This window comes from Brachyhypopomus gauderio, chromosome 12 (genome assembly GCF_052324685.1).
Source record: "Brachyhypopomus gauderio isolate BG-103 chromosome 12, BGAUD_0.2, whole genome shotgun sequence".
NCBI lineage: Eukaryota > Metazoa > Chordata > Actinopteri > Gymnotiformes > Hypopomidae > Brachyhypopomus > Brachyhypopomus gauderio.
This window is the reverse complement of record NC_135222.1, coordinates 19,512,189-19,530,083: the sequence shown is the minus strand read 5'-3', so window position 1 is coordinate 19,530,083 and position 17,895 is coordinate 19,512,189. Positions and strand designations below refer to the sequence as shown.

Here is a 17,895-nt window from a genome sequence, read left to right as displayed (position 1 = left end):
GACAGTTCATTAAAGGTTGTTTCTGAATGGCCTGCTCTGGGTTCGACTCGCAGTGCCTGGTGTGGGACTATGATTCCAGGGGGAAGCATGACTTCATCGGCGAGTTCTGTGCTACGTTCAAAGAAATGCAGAAAGTTTCAGCAGGAAACAAGGTCAGTGAGAGAGTGGCCTAGTGTTGATGTGCGTCACAGATGGAACTTTCTTTCTTACAGGGAGGAAAAAGTGGATGGAAAAAATGGTGTGTGTGCGTGTGTGTGTGTGTGTGTGTGTGTGTGTGTGTGTGTGTGTGTGTGTGAATTCACTGCAGTATCCCTGAGAACACTTAGCCTGTCTTTCGATTCTCTCCCTTCCAAGGTCACATGGGAATGTGTCAATCCGAAATACAAATTAAAGAAGAAGAATTATAAGAACTCTGGCCTGGTCATCCTCACCGATCTCAAGGTAGGAGCCATGGTTAGTGTCACCCAGTGGAGAGAGAGCTTTGTACAGGGCTAACCAATTATGGTATTGCCAGGGGATGTGTAAATATTAAAGTGGCTATAGTGTTATTAATATGTAGGTGTGTGGTGGACATCTCTTCAGAAATGGTTTTAGAAATCAGCAAGGGGCTGTTGAATGTAGTCTCTCTTCATGCCATTTTAAAAAGAAGCACTTTTAATTCACGGAGCTGCTTCACTCTTCTACGACCTTGCTGTTGTGCTAGACTGTCGATTTTCTTCTTTTGGCTTCAGTTAAAAATGAATACATGCTCATTTGTATGATGTCTGAGAACCAAGAGCTCTGTTTAAAGTTTCTGTGTGGGTGGGTATGTGTGTGTGTGTGTGTGTGTGTGTGTGTAGGTGTGTGCCAGAGAGCCAGTATGTACCTGGATGTGTGTCGAGAGTGTATGTTTGTGCGGGGGTGTAAACAAAAAAGATGGGTTTTTTTATTTTTCTGCTGTATTATGACAAATACTTCAGGAGTGTTACACTAACATTGTATTAACATCACCCTCATTTTTCCTGGGTTCCTGTCACATGTTAACACCTTCTCTTTCCCGGCTCCTGTTAACTTATTCCAACTGAAATCTTCCCTAGAGATTTAAACCAGTCGGAGATGAATGTCCAAAGCAAAGTCATGTACAAATAGTTGTGTCTGTGGATTGCATCACTTAGCCATTATCTGTGTGACTAGGCATACCTGCTTTTCATGTTCGTTCTTAGATCCATTTTTTTCCCTCTGTAGCTGCATCTTACCTATGTTGACTACATTTTCTTAACCAAATGTTGGCAAGTATCAGTGAAAGTCAGAGAAACGGTTCACACCTTAATGAGCTCCGAGGGTTTGAGAGAACATTGTATAAATGAGAGATTGTGTGGCGTGTGTGCCTCAGCTGGATGGATCATTCTGTTCTCTCTGTGTGCGTCTGCTCTGGTCTGAACTGTCCTACCCACAGCTCCACAGGGTCTACTCCTTCCTGGACTACATTATGGGAGGGTGCCAGATCCATTTTACAGTAAGTTGGGACCCAGAATATTGCATCCTTGGTGTAAACTCACCCCCCCCAAGTTATTTGCAAGCCATTCACTATATTCCAAAGTATGCATAGTACTGCTCTGCCACTCTGGTTTGTGTGTGCACTACAAAATACGGCTGCTTTAGACTCAACGAAAGCACTTATGAATCACTGGTGTCCACAGTACACGCTGCCTTATATCGCGATGTGCATGATATGTTGATTCATTGTTATCGCGTTTGCTCAGTCACTTTAGTCTGTTTTCCGTGGTCTCTGGTGACTTTTGCTACCGCTTAATGTTTCCCCACCGAGTGTGACTGTGAATCTCTGCTGCACAGCAGCGTTCTGCTCCAGGCGGGCGTCTCGAATGAATTAAAATCTCAACCAGATCCTCTCCTCGTCATCCTTCAGCTCAAACATCCACATGCCAGGAGGAGCTAACTAGATATGAATATTAATAAGCAAGTATTCATAAGCGGTGGAAGACGTGGCCGATGTAATTCATCACATTGTTCGTAGTCTGTTGTGTCAAGAGGTTGCAAATAATGATAGTGACGCTACTTTATAGCAGGCACTGAGGGACCCTCCACAGTAACGGGTGATTTAATGAGGTTAGCACCTAAGATTGATGTGCATATACACAGTAGTTCTTCCAAGCATTCTGGGCCATTGGGTGTACATAAATTTTGCATCAGTGCATTACTTTATATTTAGATCAAGTGCTAATCTGATACTTAGAAATGGTACATCTCCTGAGCAGGGTTATTTTCACGTAGAACGCATTTGGCAATGCTTGAGTGTGTCATGTGGGTTTTCCTGAAGGCATTCAGTCTGACTGCTGACTAATTTGAGTCTGGAAACAGCAGTGATGCTTATTAGCTGTGATGCTTATTAGTACATATTTACTAAGCTGGAGTGCTAAAAATATAACTCTGGCATGTACACAGGCGGGCACCAACTCGTTATGTCCCTTTATATTTTAACAATGTGTCTGGTGACGCGTCTCTTCCTCTAGGTTGCCATTGACTTCACGGCGTCGAACGGCGACCCCCGCAATAGTTGCTCCCTGCACTACATCAACCCGTACCAGCCAAACGAATACCTGAAGGCTCTGATAGCTGTGGGGGAGATATGCCAGGACTATGACAGGTGAGTTCTAGATGGCGTTCAGCGAAGAACTGATCCCTCTCGCAGGAGTTCTTTTTTCTGACATTGGAAAATTGAACCGTGTGCAGAGTCCTTTTGCACTGATCCCAGATCTGTCTGAAGGAGAGGCTGCTGGTGTTTTAGCTTCGGATAACAGATAACGGCACCGCTGGCCATGGCGGACCTCCGTGGCGGTTGGAGGGTCGGAGCGGCCCGGCTCCAGTCGACACTCGGTGTCAGGGCGGCGAGGTGTTTGTTGCTGACAGAGCCAGACGAAGTGAACCAGCCCAGGCACATGGCGAACGAGAGAGAAGACTCTGGGGAGCTCTCCAGTTAGCTTGGCTGGAGGCCCCTGTTGGTATTTGAGACACTGTTTGCCTCTACACCACACTGCTGTTAGTGCTGCCTTCGACACGTCTGTTGGAGCTGCAACTCGATGAGCTCCGAGCTCCCTCACAGCTTTGGAAGGTGTTGGCGGGCTGTCTTGTCAGATGACAGAGGGGGGCACGAGCGCCTGTCTGTCCCCTTCGGCCAGGTCCTAACAACCAATAGCGTGACACGCACTGCTGGGTGCCTGGCTCCCCGAGCTAGACCTTGTGCCGGCAGACCGGAGCTTATTAGAGACTTCCGAACCAGACAGCACCTGGCCCAGGAGGAAATGGGAAAGATAAGAGCAAGGTATCCGTAACGACTACATCGCTGGTTTAGTGTCTCACACGGGAATGTTGCTTATCGAGGCTGACATGGTAATCTGTGTTAGGGCCACCCAAAGCAGATGTGAACTTCACAATGCCCTAAACTCAGCATGTGGACTGATTATTACTCTGTGTGTGGTGCCTTTCGACTTATGGGTTTTTCTGTCTTGATTTCCCCTGACCTCCTCTGTTTTGATTTACACGGTGGTGGTGCTGGTCTCAGAGTGCCTAATTTAATATTATCTTACTTTGTGTTGAGGTTCTTTAAATCGATCTCAATGGAGCCAGCTAATTAGCGTCTTACACGGCCGTAATGAGATCTGTCTCGGTGAGATGGGGCTGGACGAAAGCACTCTGCTATTATAGTAGAGCCAAACACATGCCTGTTAATGGACAGAAACCAAAACATGGGCTCATTCAGGTCACCTGTCTTTCTGAACTTTTATACATTGCTGATACATATACTGATACATTGCCCGACAGCTTCGCCCACACCCCAGGTGATCACCTGGCTTGAGTTACGCTGATGCTTCTGGATTGGAAGTAACTTTCTTGTTGTTTTGTTTTCTCCCAACCTCACTCACACTCTCTTGAGCCACCCACGCACAAGTGAGAAATAAGTGAGAATGAGATGTCACTGTGTCCAGTCAAATCTCCATATTTCTCAGGTTCTCATTAGCAGCTCTCTTACAGGTCTTCACAGCTGTCTCCTGCTCCTCAGCTTTAGCACAGCAGGATGTCGTCTTGTGGACGGCCACTCCACACACTTCAGTGTTGCTATATGAACCAGTTTTAATTGGCTATTGATCATATATTAGTAGATTCACAAATCAGTGAAAGAAACTTCAAAAACATGACAAGTTTTTGTCTACTAAAAGTAAGATTGATTCTGGGTTTGTTGTACAATAAAGTTAATTAAAAACATAAAATGTGGCTAGAAAGATTGTACATGAAATCATTGCTATCTAACATGAAGACATTTTTATGGACAGATACACACAGATACATTAAACACACACGTTATGCACAAAATAACTTAAAAACTCATAGTCCCTCTGGAATACTCATGTGCTCTCTTGCTCCACTCTTGGCAGTTTCTCCACCCTTCCTCTCTTCTCCCTCCCTCCCTCCCTCTTCTCCATCTTTCCTCTCTTCTGCTCCCTTCCTCTCTTCTCCACCCTTCCTCTCTTCTCCTCCCTCCATCTCTTTTCCACCCTCCATCTATTCTCCCTTCCTCTCTTCTCCTCCCTCCCTGTCTTCTCCACCCTCCCTCTCTTCTCCTCCCTCCATCTTGCCTCCTCTCTTCTCCATCTTGCCTCTCTTCTCCTCCCTCCATCTCTTTTCCACCCTCCATCTATTCTCCCTTCCTCTGTTCTCCACCTTTCCTCTCTTCTGCTCCCTTCCTCTCTTCTCCTCCATCCCTCTCCTTCACCTTTCCTCTCTTCTCCTCCCTCTCTCTTTTCTCCACCTTTCCTCTCTTCTCCTCCCTCCCTCTCTTCTCTACCCTCTCTCTTTTCTCCACCCTTCCTCTGGTCCTGGGGCTCCAGTTCTGAAGGTTGACGATCAGCCTTTTACCACAATGCTGTGCCTTTTTCTTCTTTCTTTATATTTGGACAGTGCTGGTGGAAATATCGATCAAATCTCATCTAATTAATGCACTCTGTGCTCTGTGCATGTGGGAAGGCAACAAAAGAAACCACCACAAATAGCCTTTGTGCTTTAGGGTCTTACTGCATTAATGAACACAAATGATAGTCTGACGTGTAAGATATGAGTGTGCACTGATTATTGTTATTATTTCATATTTCATTTCTTCATGATTTATTGTGCACATAAGTGTGTGTGTGTGTGTGTGTGTGTGTGTGTGTTAACAGCCCATCAGCCCCCTGACACGATGACTCACCTACTGGACTGAAAATAATTAACTGATCTAGATGTGCTGGTGTTACTCCTGCTTTTAGTTTTGCAGTGGCTCTGCTGTGTTGTCAGAGTACGTGTCTTCCTGCTAGCCTCCCCCTCGGCCCCGCGGTGGGTCACCCCCCTGCCCCGAGGGTTTCGTTAGAGGCCGTATCGGCCCTTTTAGAGCAGAGAGTCACACCCACTCCTGTGGGGACGCTGCAGTGCTGTGGCCCCCTCCTGTGACTGTCACTAGCTACTCCACGCTGCGTTTCCCTCTGAGGAACCATGGAAAGTGCTGTTGAGGAAAAGATGAGTGTATGTTGTGTGAGTAAAGTCTCAGGCAGAAGAGAGGAGCGTGAAAAGCTCTTGTGTTTCTCTTCTTAATTGACCAAAGGCTTTTAAATCCACTTCTGTTTCCTGTCTTGGAGACAGTGATGTCCTCTAGAGTGCCTGTGCCTGGAGACGTTGTGACTCAACAGTGTTTCTTTTGTGTCTGACAGTGATGGGATGAGCTTTTATTTGTTTGTGTGTGTGTGTCTCTTGTGTGAAGAAAAAAGCTAAACGGTTCAAAAATCAAAATTAGTCGGACATTTAGCTAGAACACATTGTGATTGCCTTCTAAATGACACTTACTGAATATTTGTTCAAACCCCCTTGAACAAATGGATTATAGGCCATCAAATAAGAGTTTAGTTCTGGTGAACCGTTTTGACACCAGACTCTTAAAAGGCAGAGATGGCAACAGTTCGTTGCCTTTCGGAAAGTCCATGATGGCATAGGGAAGTATTCTCAGTTGTCAGAAGAGCTGGCCTCTCAGCAGAGGTTGGCAGAGTATTCAACAGTTTTACTCAAGTACTGTTACTTGAACCAAATTTTACTCAAGTAAAAGTATGCATCCAAAAATGTACTTGAGTAAAAGTGAAAAAGTACTTTGATTATAAGCTACTCAAGTAGTGAATAAATGCAGAGTATCTCATGTCAATAAATTAAATCATGGAAAATTTAATTTCTGGAAACAATTCGTTAATGATAACGAAAATCATTATTATAAATAAATATAATATATAAGTATAAATATTATTTATTATAAATGTTACGGTGGGACGAGGAAGGCACAACGAGTAGGCACGGTGACAGAAAACGCTTCTTTAATGAAGAAAGTGAAAGTGCTGCACTAATAGCGCGAGCACTTGAACATGTAACACTCACACTGACACAAGCTTTAGACAAAGACGAGCACAAGACACTGCGCGAACGCACATTAAATAGGTGTTTAACTCATACCCTCGTGATCTCGATACAAGGCACAGGTGCGACAACGAACACGCTCACAAACAACCCACACCCACGGAACTACTAATATGGACATAACAGCATGCAGACAACATAGCGGCACGCCCACAGGGAAGGGTCCGGAGCTGTGACCGTGACAGAACCCTCCACCAGGGGCTTGCTACTCCCGGAGCGTCCCGCGCAGCTGGAAAAGCCCCGAACCTACACCGACGGGCAGGTCCGGAGCCGCCGGGTTCATGAGCCTCCGAGAGCCGTCTCCCCCGATGTTGGGAACCGCCGCGAACAGCTCTAGAACACCCACCCTGGGAAGACAAGGGAACACACATTGAACACGGGCACGCTTATAGACACACACACAGGTACATGGACAACAAGAGGCACAAGTGGGAAAAAGAGATTGGGAATACACACCGGGACTAACATACACACAGGAACGAACGCGCGCCCGCTGGCTTCGTTCTGGGTGCGTCTGGCTTCTTCCTGGGCGCTGGCGGAGGGTCTGCCTGACGCCGCTCACTGGCCAGGGTACCAGGCGCCTCGGGGGGCACCCCGAAACACCACCTCGGGCTGCGCGTCTCCTGCGCTCTCCGGGGCAGCACCTCCTCACCCCCTGACATCTCCATCTCCTCCTCCGAGACTCCTGGGCTCTGGGACATCGCCTCTTCGGAGGGGATGTAGGGCGAGCACTCCATCCTGCTTACCCCAGAGCCAGAACGCGCCTCTTTCTCCGCTCTCTCCCTCTTCTCGGACCGTATGGTCTCCTCGGACCGCACAGAGGGGGGAGAGCTAGCCGCTTCCTCGCCCTCGCTGTAGGACTGGGCAAGGGGCACGCACACAGACGGCAGAGGGCTGACGTCGGGCTCCTTTGCGCAATACTCGGTCATATCCGAGCAGACTGATGGCGGAGGACTGACGTCTGGATCTCCTCCGTAATACTCGGTTGGTGCCGAGTAAATGGATGGCGGAGCACTGACGTCTGGATCTCCCTCTCCGTAATACTCGGTTGGTACCGAGTAAACGGACGGAGAGGGACTGATGTTCTCAGTTGCGAGGGGAGCTTCTCTCTCCGTCTCTTCCTCCGAGTCTTCGGAAGGGGAAGGACTCCCCTCCTCTTCGGACTCCCCACTCCCAAACTCGACCTCGGGGGGGAGCGAATGCCCACGCAGCCGAGCTCACAAAAAACGGCCCTTCCTCTTCCAGGTCTGCCGGGGGGAAGGTCCCCTCCACCATCAACGCTCCTCGGGCAGGTGCAGGGACGGACGAAGGGCGGCGCTTGCCCTTCTTCTTCCCCATCTTCTTCCGAGGAGCGTATCCCGGTGGGACGAGGAAGGCACAACGAGTAGGCACGGTGACAGAAAACGCTTCTTTAATGAAGAAAGTGAAAGTGCTGCACTAATAGCGCGAGCACTTGAACATGTAACACTCACACTGACACAAGCTTTAGACAAAGACGAGCACAAGACACTGCGCGAACGCACATTAAATAGGTGTTTAACTCATACCCTCGTGATCTCGAGACAAGGCACAGGTGCGACAACGAACACGCTCACAAACAACCCACACCCACGGAACTACTAATATGGACATAACAGCACGCAGACAACATAGCGGCACGCCCACAGGGAAGGGTCCGGAGCTGTGACCGTGACAATAAATATGTATTTTTGTTTGGTTGCTAATTCTAAGGCCTGTGTAACTTCAATGTGTTCCACAAAGACACACTTATTGGAGGTCTGTGATTTTCAAAATCTATCTCAGGAGACTCAGCCATTACTTGTAGCTACAACTTGCCGCCAAATTATCCCAATTTGTAGCAAACTTTGGTTCAACTCAATCATCATATATTGCTATTGTGTACACTCAAAATTTGAACTGGTTTTTAGTCTTACACTGCGTTACATTTAATAATTACATCATATAAAATTTATGCTTCCAGTTGTAACAGAGATAGCATTACACAAAAGTCAAAATTATATATACGGCAAACTTACCGCAACGTGTTTCCTCAAATTTTACGTCGAGTTCTTGTAGGCTGAAATGTCCACACGTTTTGGCAGACACAACTGACAGCGCATTATATAACTGTCCTTTTACACGTTTGTAATGTGAACGTTGGCTGTATGTGAGGCCAGGGATGCTCGGTAGGTTTTTTTTGTCATACTTTCTTGCTACCGGTGGAGAAAGTTTGTGTATGTGATCATGTGACTGATTGGGTTCATTTAATTGGTCACACATACTCGGGTGACAAGACATTGGTCAGTCTTCCCACTGACAAAACGAATTATTTACAAAACTAAAGTTTTTCTCACCACATATTTACTCATGTAAAAGTAGCAAAGTAGAAGTTTTATATTAAAACTACTCTCACCAAGTACATTTTTCCATTTTTCCCAAAAAGCTACTTGAGTAAATGTAACTGAGTAAATGTAACGCATTCCTACCCACCTATGCCTCTCGGTCATGCGTGTGAGAATGCTTTAATACGTGGAGCGCGTCTCTGACGTGAGCTGTCCTGCTGCTCATCCTCACGCCTCTAGAGCATCAGACAGAAGTGTTCAGAGTGCTGCGTGGTGCAGGGAACAGGTTCTCCTGTCCCTGGGAATGTGGGCATGGTGGTGAGGTTTGTGGGATTCGTTTTAGCCATTATCTTTGGCTGCATCTGATATGGGAGCAGTGGGAAGAGAAAGTGGATTATAGCAAGCGGCAGAGAATTGTTGGAGGAAGAAAAACAGCTGAAGTTCTGAACAATGGTTGTTTCTATGGTTCTCTTCTTGGTAGAGTATCTCATTATCTGCTACGGTAAACGAATTAGCACAGCTAATTACTCGTTAACATCCGCTGCTAAGATGATGCTATGATGACTGAAGTTGAGATGTGTCAGAGATGGATGGCTTCTAAACTTATAAATGGCTGAAACCTCGCCCTGACTGAGGGAAGACATACTACTGAGAAGAATCAGTTCATCTGCAAGACTCCTGCTACCACTTCAGAAACTGTGAAGAATGTTCATTTCATTCAGATCAGAAAGATACACCAGATGCCTTCGTTCTAATCATGTCTCATGTGCTGGTGAGGTAGATGATGGCACTGAGAGATTTAAGGCCTGCCGTGAATTTTATACCATGAGAGGTCTCGGGCAATAGGTGTGTGCTCTGTACCAGAATACTGATGGGACTCCAAGCCTTCGTTAGGCTGTTGGAAGACGTGTTGTGTCCCGCCGGAACTTCTTCATCCGTCTGGTGGTGTGGAAGTCTCATCCCTGAACATGTTCCATGGCGACCGCCTCCGTGTTGTCCTCCCCCCTCAACCCTCACCTCCCTGTGGGCCTGAGCTTTGTCCTCTCAGCCCGGTCTTACTGGCTGGGGAGTGACAGACTGCTAAGGGAATCCCGCCCAACACACACACACACACACAACCCTGTTGCTCATCAGGCTTCTCTACGTATCCTCAGGGGTGGCCAATATGCACCACACACGTGACGTCTCCTGCCCGAGCCGTGCAAGTAGATGAAGTACGTAGTACGTAGTATGTAGTATGTAGTATGTAGTATGTAGTATGCGCTGAAGTGGAATCAGTGGTTTTGCAGTGGAGACCAATTCTATAAGTCACAGCCTATTGTGTTCTGTGGGAGGGGGTCAAATGTTTCAGTGGAACCTGAGAGAAGGTTAATGAGTGTCAAAATACCCTTTTCTTTCTTCCTCACAGTGACAAGAGATTTTCAGCTTTGGGCTTTGGCGCAAGAATTCCTCCAAACTATGAGGTAAAGAGCGTCTGTTCCTTCACTGGTAGACTGGCCTGTGCTCTTCTGACTGTTTGGTCTGTGTGTCTGGCCTTGGCGGTGATCTGTTATTAGTGTTTGTGTGTTCATGGCCAAATCTCTGCATTTACCACCAGGCCGAGTCTGAGGTGATGACACCACAGTCCACATTCAGCATATTGGAAACTCGCATTACAGTTAATTATTTTTTCCCCAGCTCTTTTTTTTTTTTGGTCCCTTGCTGTAGCCACCTAACCAGGCAAACGAAAGCAGGTGGAAGATAAGCCAGCCTAGTTGTTGACGGCGTAATGTCACCACACCTCTGTTTCCCCCCCCCAAGCAAGTTTGTTTAGGCAGATTGGACACTGAGAGCAGACAGACGTTTTAACAGGCACCCTGGAGGAAGCGTCTGAACTACAAGGCAACAACGTGCTGTGGGCATTACTGCTGAGACAGGAGAGCGTGAATGGAGATGTAAAAACGGAAGGGCCAATGAAGTATAATGCAATAAAAAATACGCCATTCTCCACATATACCAGCCGGCTTCTCTGTTGTTCTAGCTGTAGATGGAGACATGGGTGGTATGGTCTAATTTTACAGTACAATAAGGTATTTTTTTTTGCTTTAGATTGCAGAAAGTTTTTAAGCATGCACACAAGCACTGCAAAATTTGTTGGGAACTGCTGTGTTTCTGTGTTAACTAAAGTTTTGACCTTGAAACCTCTGTTATGGAAAATGAGTTTGTTGATGTGATGTTTCTGAGTGTGGTGGTCTTTAGGTTTAACTGTAGTGCGGACTTGCAAAAGCCTCGTAGGTGTGTAACCGTGCCTTTTTGTCCTGTTCTCAGGTATCTCATGACTTTGCCATCAACTTCAACCCAGAAGATGATGAATGTGAAGGTACACGTAAAACGGTCTCTGATCAATGAGCTGCAAACTCATTCATGACCAAATAAACCCACAGAGAACAAACAAGTTTTTCTAACTTATAATAAACTTTTAAGGCTCGAGTTGGGGTTATGGGGTTGCAGTAACAATAGCTACAAATTTTTACAAGTATTCGTTTTATGTGAATGCTTAAAAAAATGTGCATAATTTTGGTTGCACTAAGTGGCAAGAGGAGGAATCTTCTCTCTCTGGATCTTTTGAATCTGTTGAGAAATCAGGGTGAATCCAGTGAGTTTGGGGGAGGGGGCTCCTCTACCCCCCCCCACAATACCGTACAGGGACACATCACATCCCTCTTTTCCACTTGGGTTCAGTGACTTTAGCCTTGCTGCCAAAAACCCAGTGCACCTTTGAGAGAGCAACAAACCCTGGACTGATGCCTATTCCCTCTCTGATCCCCCCCCCCCCTCTCTCTCTCTCTCTCTCTCTCTCTCTCTCTCTCCCCTGCCCTCCCCCACCCCTCCCTTGTCTCTCATCTCTAATCAGAGATTCAGGGGGTGGTAGAGGCCTACCAGAACTGTCTGCCCAAGATCCAACTCTACGGCCCCACTAATGTGGCCCCCATAATCAGCCGAATAGCCAAACAGGCAGCTGGGAAGGAGCCCATCAAAGATGCCTCCGTGAGTGTCTCGCCCTCCGTCAGTGCCTTGTCTGGGCCTGGGTATCTACTCATGTTGCTGCTTCCTTCTTATAAGCTTCTTGGACTCTTTCACCATTTCAATTACGGTTCAATGACAGTATAAAGCAGTACATTTTTGCATTTAAACTGATTGGCTTTAGGGTATATCTTTTTAGCTTTTAAATATCACCAAATCAATTTAGACCTTCGTTAAATCATCTAATATAACCCCAACGTATGAACAGAAGGTCAAATGCATGTCCTTGGGCTTCTCTCAAAAGCCAAACTACACAGTCTTTGGGCTGCGTTTCCAACCATTTTGCCCTTGCTGTGATCTTCATTTATTATTTAATCTCTGCAATCACTCTCACTCTTTAGGTGATCAGGTTTCAGCACATGAGCTCTGTGAAGAATTCACACTGCCTTTCCATGTTCAATACTGGCTGGACCCCAGGGATATTTGGGCCAGTAATCTAACCAGCACATCTTCTCTTAGCTCATTGGCTGGCAGCATGCTGGGTTCATACCCTGACTGATAAGCCCCTCCTCCTCTTCTAGCGCTACCATATCCTGCTGATCCTCACGGATGGGGTGGTGACCGACATGGCGGACACGCGAGAGGCTATTGTGCGCGCCTCCTACCAGCCCCTGTCAATCATTATTGTGGGGGTGGGGAACGCCGACTTCACCGATATGCAGATCCTGGACGGGGACGACGGCGTCCTGCGCTCGCCCAAAGGCGAGCCGGTCCTGAGGGACATCGTGCAGTTTGTGCCGTTCAGAGACTTCAAAACGGTGAGTCCCACCACTCAATCGGGCAGCAGTTGGGTGCAGATGAAAGGTGAAGAAGTGTTTACCGTGCAGGCCAGTCTCCTGGCACACTTCTGAAACAGCAACACCCTCGAGTGGGGCCGTGTGGGTGCAGGCAGACGGCCAGCGTGTCTGCAGGCAGACGAGCCTTTGCTAGCACTACAGATGGGTTCCAAAGGCTCGTGGGGCTCACGGTTTTCCTCAGATGAAGCTCATTTTCCTCCCTTTGTTTTGTGTAGCTTCAGTTTTTGAGTGCTGAGAATATGCGAACATTATACAGGTCCTCGTTATAAACTCAAGGTGGTGTTTTTTGCAGTGTTTTGCAACATTCGCGGGACTAACATTTGCTACCCTGATGATGGCAGGTGATGTCCAGTGTTTGCATCCATACAACAGCTCTTCATTTATATTTCACAGTGTTTGTTTGTTTGTTTGTTTGTTTGTTTCAGGCCCCTCCCGCTGCCCTGGCAAAATGTGTCCTGGCTGAGGTGCCCAAGCAGGTCGTGGAGTACTTCAGTCATAAGGTCATTCCACCCATGAGTCCCGTCGTGGACTCCACGCCCAACTCCATCGCCAACACCCCAGATTAACCCTTCTACTCAAGCCCCGCCCTCTGCATGGCCCTTGCTCACCACCCCCCCGGCCCTGGATGGGCAAGAGCGAGTCCGCCACAGGGGGGCGCCACAAACACCACATTGTTGTTTAATTCCTAATTTTTCCCTTTTCATACATCATGCATTTACACAAATGGGGTCAGGGGTCGAAGGGATGAGTCTGGGTCATGTCCTGGGTCATGACCTGTAGCGGATGCAATGGGCTGGATCTTGCTGCATGAGATCCAGGCACACACGCTGTCCCCATGTGCTCCCCGACCTCTGACCTCCACCAGCTCCGCACAGCAACTCTGCAAAAGCAGAGTTTTTATATGCTGGTCCTTTCCGGACTCTTCCGGATTCTTCTGTCTGGACACGGCGCTCACCTCTGCTCACCGCCCTGTCTCCTCCCGTCTTCTCGCTGGACTCCCGTCTCACTGACTTTGGCGCCTACTGACAAGATTATGTGTGAACAGACGTGTGCAATCTTGATCATTACTGGAAATTATGTAAAGATATATGAAGAAAAAATATTTTAAGAGGGTCCATAATGTGATATGTAAATGTGTCTCACTGATGATAGCATGTTCATTAGCTCTGAAAGGTTCAGTATGCCTGTCTGAGGCCACTATGCATATTTCATATTAAGGATCGCTGTTTGATCTTAGTTCTGCTGTTATGAGAAAGACAAGCCTACAGATGGGTCTTAATGGGCCCAAAGTTTATTTTAAAATATGTAATGAGCTGTTCATTCAGTCCTTCCGTTGTATAGCTACATTGGGTTTGGATTCCAGACATCTGACATGAATATCACTCATCATAGCCACACAGTTGTTCCTCAGTGAGTATACACACCTCAACCATTTTTACCCAAAACTTCAGTGAACTTGGTGTTATCGTGCTGCCAGGTCACCTGTCTGACTAAATTGACTGTTTCCTGTGCTGGCCAAGGTAATCTATGCATGGTATTAAGTGACCGCAAAAAGTGGGTATGAGCGCTGCCAAATTAATGTTCCTGTTGTATACGTGTGGGCACAGGAGTTAAAAACAGGAGTTAAAAACAGGAGTTAAAAACAGGAGTTAAAAACAGGAGGTAGAACACAGGATTAAAACACAGGAGTAAAACACACAGCTACTATCCCAGTGTCATTTAGGGGCCGACCGATACAGCACATTTAGCTTTTCAGGTCAGTTCACATAACAGTGGACATTTCTATTTGTCACCAAAATATGTAATAATAATAATTGCATTTACAGTGGAACTTCAGGCACGGCCAAATGTGGAATAGATGTGGCATTAAAATGATTTTTTAAAGTGGAATTTTACTAGCACACTATCTCTGCAAATGTCCAACAGTACAATAATATCAGTAAAAAGTGCCATTAAGATAATAAAAAGCAAGTTACAGTCTTTCCCTCCCACACAGCTCAACTCACACATGACCGATGTTTTCTAGTAGTGTTGGTAAGAAGGAAATCGTAATGCATTAAGGATTTATGCTGCTGTTACCCTGTTATTGACCGTCAGGTGTAATAGTCAGGTCTGCATACGCCCATATGGAGACAATTGGATCAGGTTGTGGAAACACCAGTGACACTAGCAAAGTGCTGTGTTGCAATAACACGGTCAAGGAAAAGACTTGACAGGAAATAAGGAAGCAGTATGCCTCTCCTTCCTGGAAAAGCTGGGAATGATTTGACACTTTGGATTTTCTGTGAAGTCACACTATATAAGAATAATGCAGAGGAAATTCTGATGCCTGGAAAATCAAATGTGTGAACCCATAGTGAGTGTAATGAATTCACCATCATGGAAAAGTTCATCTGGTGTGTTTTCCATGGAACCCAAGCAAGTAACATGTGGCATCGCAGAGTCGAGGTTCGTCAGTAAAGGGGCTCAACATTTGTTTTGTTTTTATTGTTGTTTTGTGTCTGTTTGTTTATTTAAACTGGAATTTCCCATTAAAGGTAAAAACCATGTTACTTTATTAATAATCAACCATTTCCTGTGAATACGCTTTATTGCTTACCTTTTGAGCCCATAATCATATAGCACAATCGTAAAATATTCATGCCACATGATTATTATCCTAAGCTGGTGGCCCAGATGGCAGAGACCTGGGGCGGCATCATCATATCTTTGTAAACCAGGCTTTGCTTTAATACATGCGAAATACGTTCTGTGAAACGCCATGATGAGACGTCTGCCTTCGTGGTGCCTGGGGCTGCCTTAACCTCGCTCTCTGGATGACGAAACGCGCCACAGTGACACCGCCGTGCCGTCCCGCTTAACCCAGCTCCGAGTAGGACTACAAGTAGGCGGGGCTTCCTGGCTCCTCCCCCTCCATGGTGCTTTGCTCTTATTTGAAGCACAGTGTGTTCATGTCCAAGTATTTCTGAATGTAAACGGTCAGGTAGGCTTGGAGCCCTGCACAAAAGCTTAACTGTTGTGTGGAACATCGGTGTCTATGCTAGCATCTCCGCTCGAGTGGTTTGTAATGAAACTTAAGCTCAGACTAGATATTCATTTGAAACGCATCTCTGTTGGCGAACAGACTTGTACAGTACATTTCATTTTTATTTAAAATTTTCACGTTTTTTTTGTTTATTTGTTTACTTGCATTGCCAATGTATTCTAATGAGTTTGTGTATGTTATTAATTTTTTTTGGCTATGCCTTTTGTCGATGGCATAGGCCATCATTAATAATCTTATGCACATCATTAATAATTGTCTGCGCACACACACACACACATCCACACATAGATACATACAGACACACCCACACATCAGGAGTGGTACAAGCAAGACTTTTCTTTTAGTGTCTCTGTGGTATACGGGCTGGATGTGATGTGACCCTTGCATACGGCACCCTATTAGACCCACAACAGAGACCCACAGAGAGAGACACGGAGTCGCAGAGTTCAGAGTCGAGCCCCTGAAATCAATCGCAAGATGTTGTGGACAAACTCTGCTCGAGCCAACACATTTGCACGGATAAAGTTACGGGGCAGAATCTTCTGCAGAAATGACAAAGACTTCCATTGTATTTCTGTGTATGCTTCCTGCTCTTGATGTCCCTCTTATTGGATTATCAGCAGTCAGGAAATCATCCTGCCAGTTGGACACACCCCCAGTGTCGCTGTGGGGAGGATGCAGGGTGGGTTTTTGGGGGCGGTCCTCGCAGGCAAACTGATGGTATCTCCTTTTTGAACGCTGTAATATACTGCATGCATTGTTCTGTGTTGAAATGTGTTTTTTTTTGTTTGTTTTGGAGTATTACGTGGTGTGAATGGAGCCCATCTTCGCCTCCTCTCCCCTAATCGTGTAGTGTGTGCTCCTAACTACAACAAGGCCAATAAACCGTACAGTAAACTGCGCTGCAGAGTCTGGTGTGGTGCATATGTGTGCATGGAGACAGATGAGAAGTAATGAATGATTTGTAGCTTATCTTCCCTTGTCAGAGTTTCTTATGATTGCATGTTCCATTCTGAAGGGATTACAGGGGGGTTTATGGAATGGCTTTTTGACGCGAGTTAGCAGATCATGTCCAGCAGGTCCGGACCAACGTGTACGCATGTTCGTTCACCTCTTGTTATTTGCAGAGGTCACAGCAATCATCAGACAGCAGACTGCGTCTCCGTCGAAGTCTCCATGTTACAGCTTCTCACCAGCTGGACTGAAGCTCGCTGATTATTCCTGGCAGGTTAAGGACTCTCATCTTTCACTTTTAGAACATTTCCCATTGAAATGTTATGTGGGGCTTTGTAAAAAAATATATATAAACTTTTTCCCTCAAAAACATTCAGAACGATCACTGTCTCAGCTGTCTTCGGAGGACATTGCTTGTGTTACAAACATTAAGGTGGAAATGGATTTTGTTTTTCCACATTTATCCCAGACTTCCTCAGTTTTCCTGCTGTGTCCTTAGCAGCGTTTATCATTTTCCTCTACAAGGAGAATCAACAAGGAAGACGGCAGAGAGCCGCTTGACAGGACTTCACACTTGGAACACTAGAGTTCCCTGCAAAGACCAGGAGGACACACAGGATTCCCTGTGGTGTCCTTAGACAGCCGGGTTAGGACCACACCACCACCCCCCCCCCCCCCCCCCTTCAACCCCCCCCCAAGCCTCCAATGGCCTCGGACCATTTACCTGCCGTAAAGAGAATGCATCAAATAATGGTTGTTGCCATGGAGACAGTGAAAGGCATATGCAGGGAAAAGCGCAGAGAGATGCAGCAAGATGAGGTCTCGGTGGGGGCGGGTGGGGGCTGAACAGGCCTAAGTGATTGTCAAGAGAAACAAACAGCCTTGATTGTGAAGCTCCAGGCTTTGAGGGGCCATGAGGAGGAGGTAAACACAAGGTCTGCGTGCAGCACAGGGAATAATGGCTGTGCTCTCAAACACCAGTGACGCCCAAGTGACGCCTTTGTCCGTGCCCTGCGCCGATTCGTCACGGACCTCCCGGCGCTGATGTCATCGGAGCACCCAGTACTGCACGCAGCAACGACGAGAACGTCTGCGGTGAGACTTGCTTTCTGCCTCTGTACCTTTCACTGTGCAGCAGTGCAGTCACTGGTTGTTGAGCCACCAGTCAACGAGGATGAGTAGACCCAGACCACCTGGGGGAAACACTGAA

General features: G+C 46.7%; 1 protein-coding gene across 1 annotated transcript in view; it reads left to right on the top strand.

Annotated features, from left to right (window-relative positions):
* cpne7 (copine VII) overlaps positions 1-16,638 on the top strand; it is a 33,879-nt gene extending 17,241 nt beyond the window's left edge. Inside the window, exons 8-16 of the mRNA XM_077023603.1 lie at positions 54-152; positions 355-441; positions 1,436-1,495; positions 2,511-2,644; positions 10,234-10,288; positions 11,133-11,184; positions 11,719-11,852; positions 12,410-12,646; positions 13,111-16,638. Coding sequence (XP_076879718.1) covers positions 54-152; positions 355-441; positions 1,436-1,495; positions 2,511-2,644; positions 10,234-10,288; positions 11,133-11,184; positions 11,719-11,852; positions 12,410-12,646; positions 13,111-13,251 — 999 coding nt within the window. The 3' untranslated portion in view covers positions 13,252-16,638. The remainder of the gene's footprint in view (positions 1-53; positions 153-354; positions 442-1,435; positions 1,496-2,510; positions 2,645-10,233; positions 10,289-11,132; positions 11,185-11,718; positions 11,853-12,409; positions 12,647-13,110) is intronic.
* Positions 16,639-17,895: the final 1,257 nt, after the last annotated feature.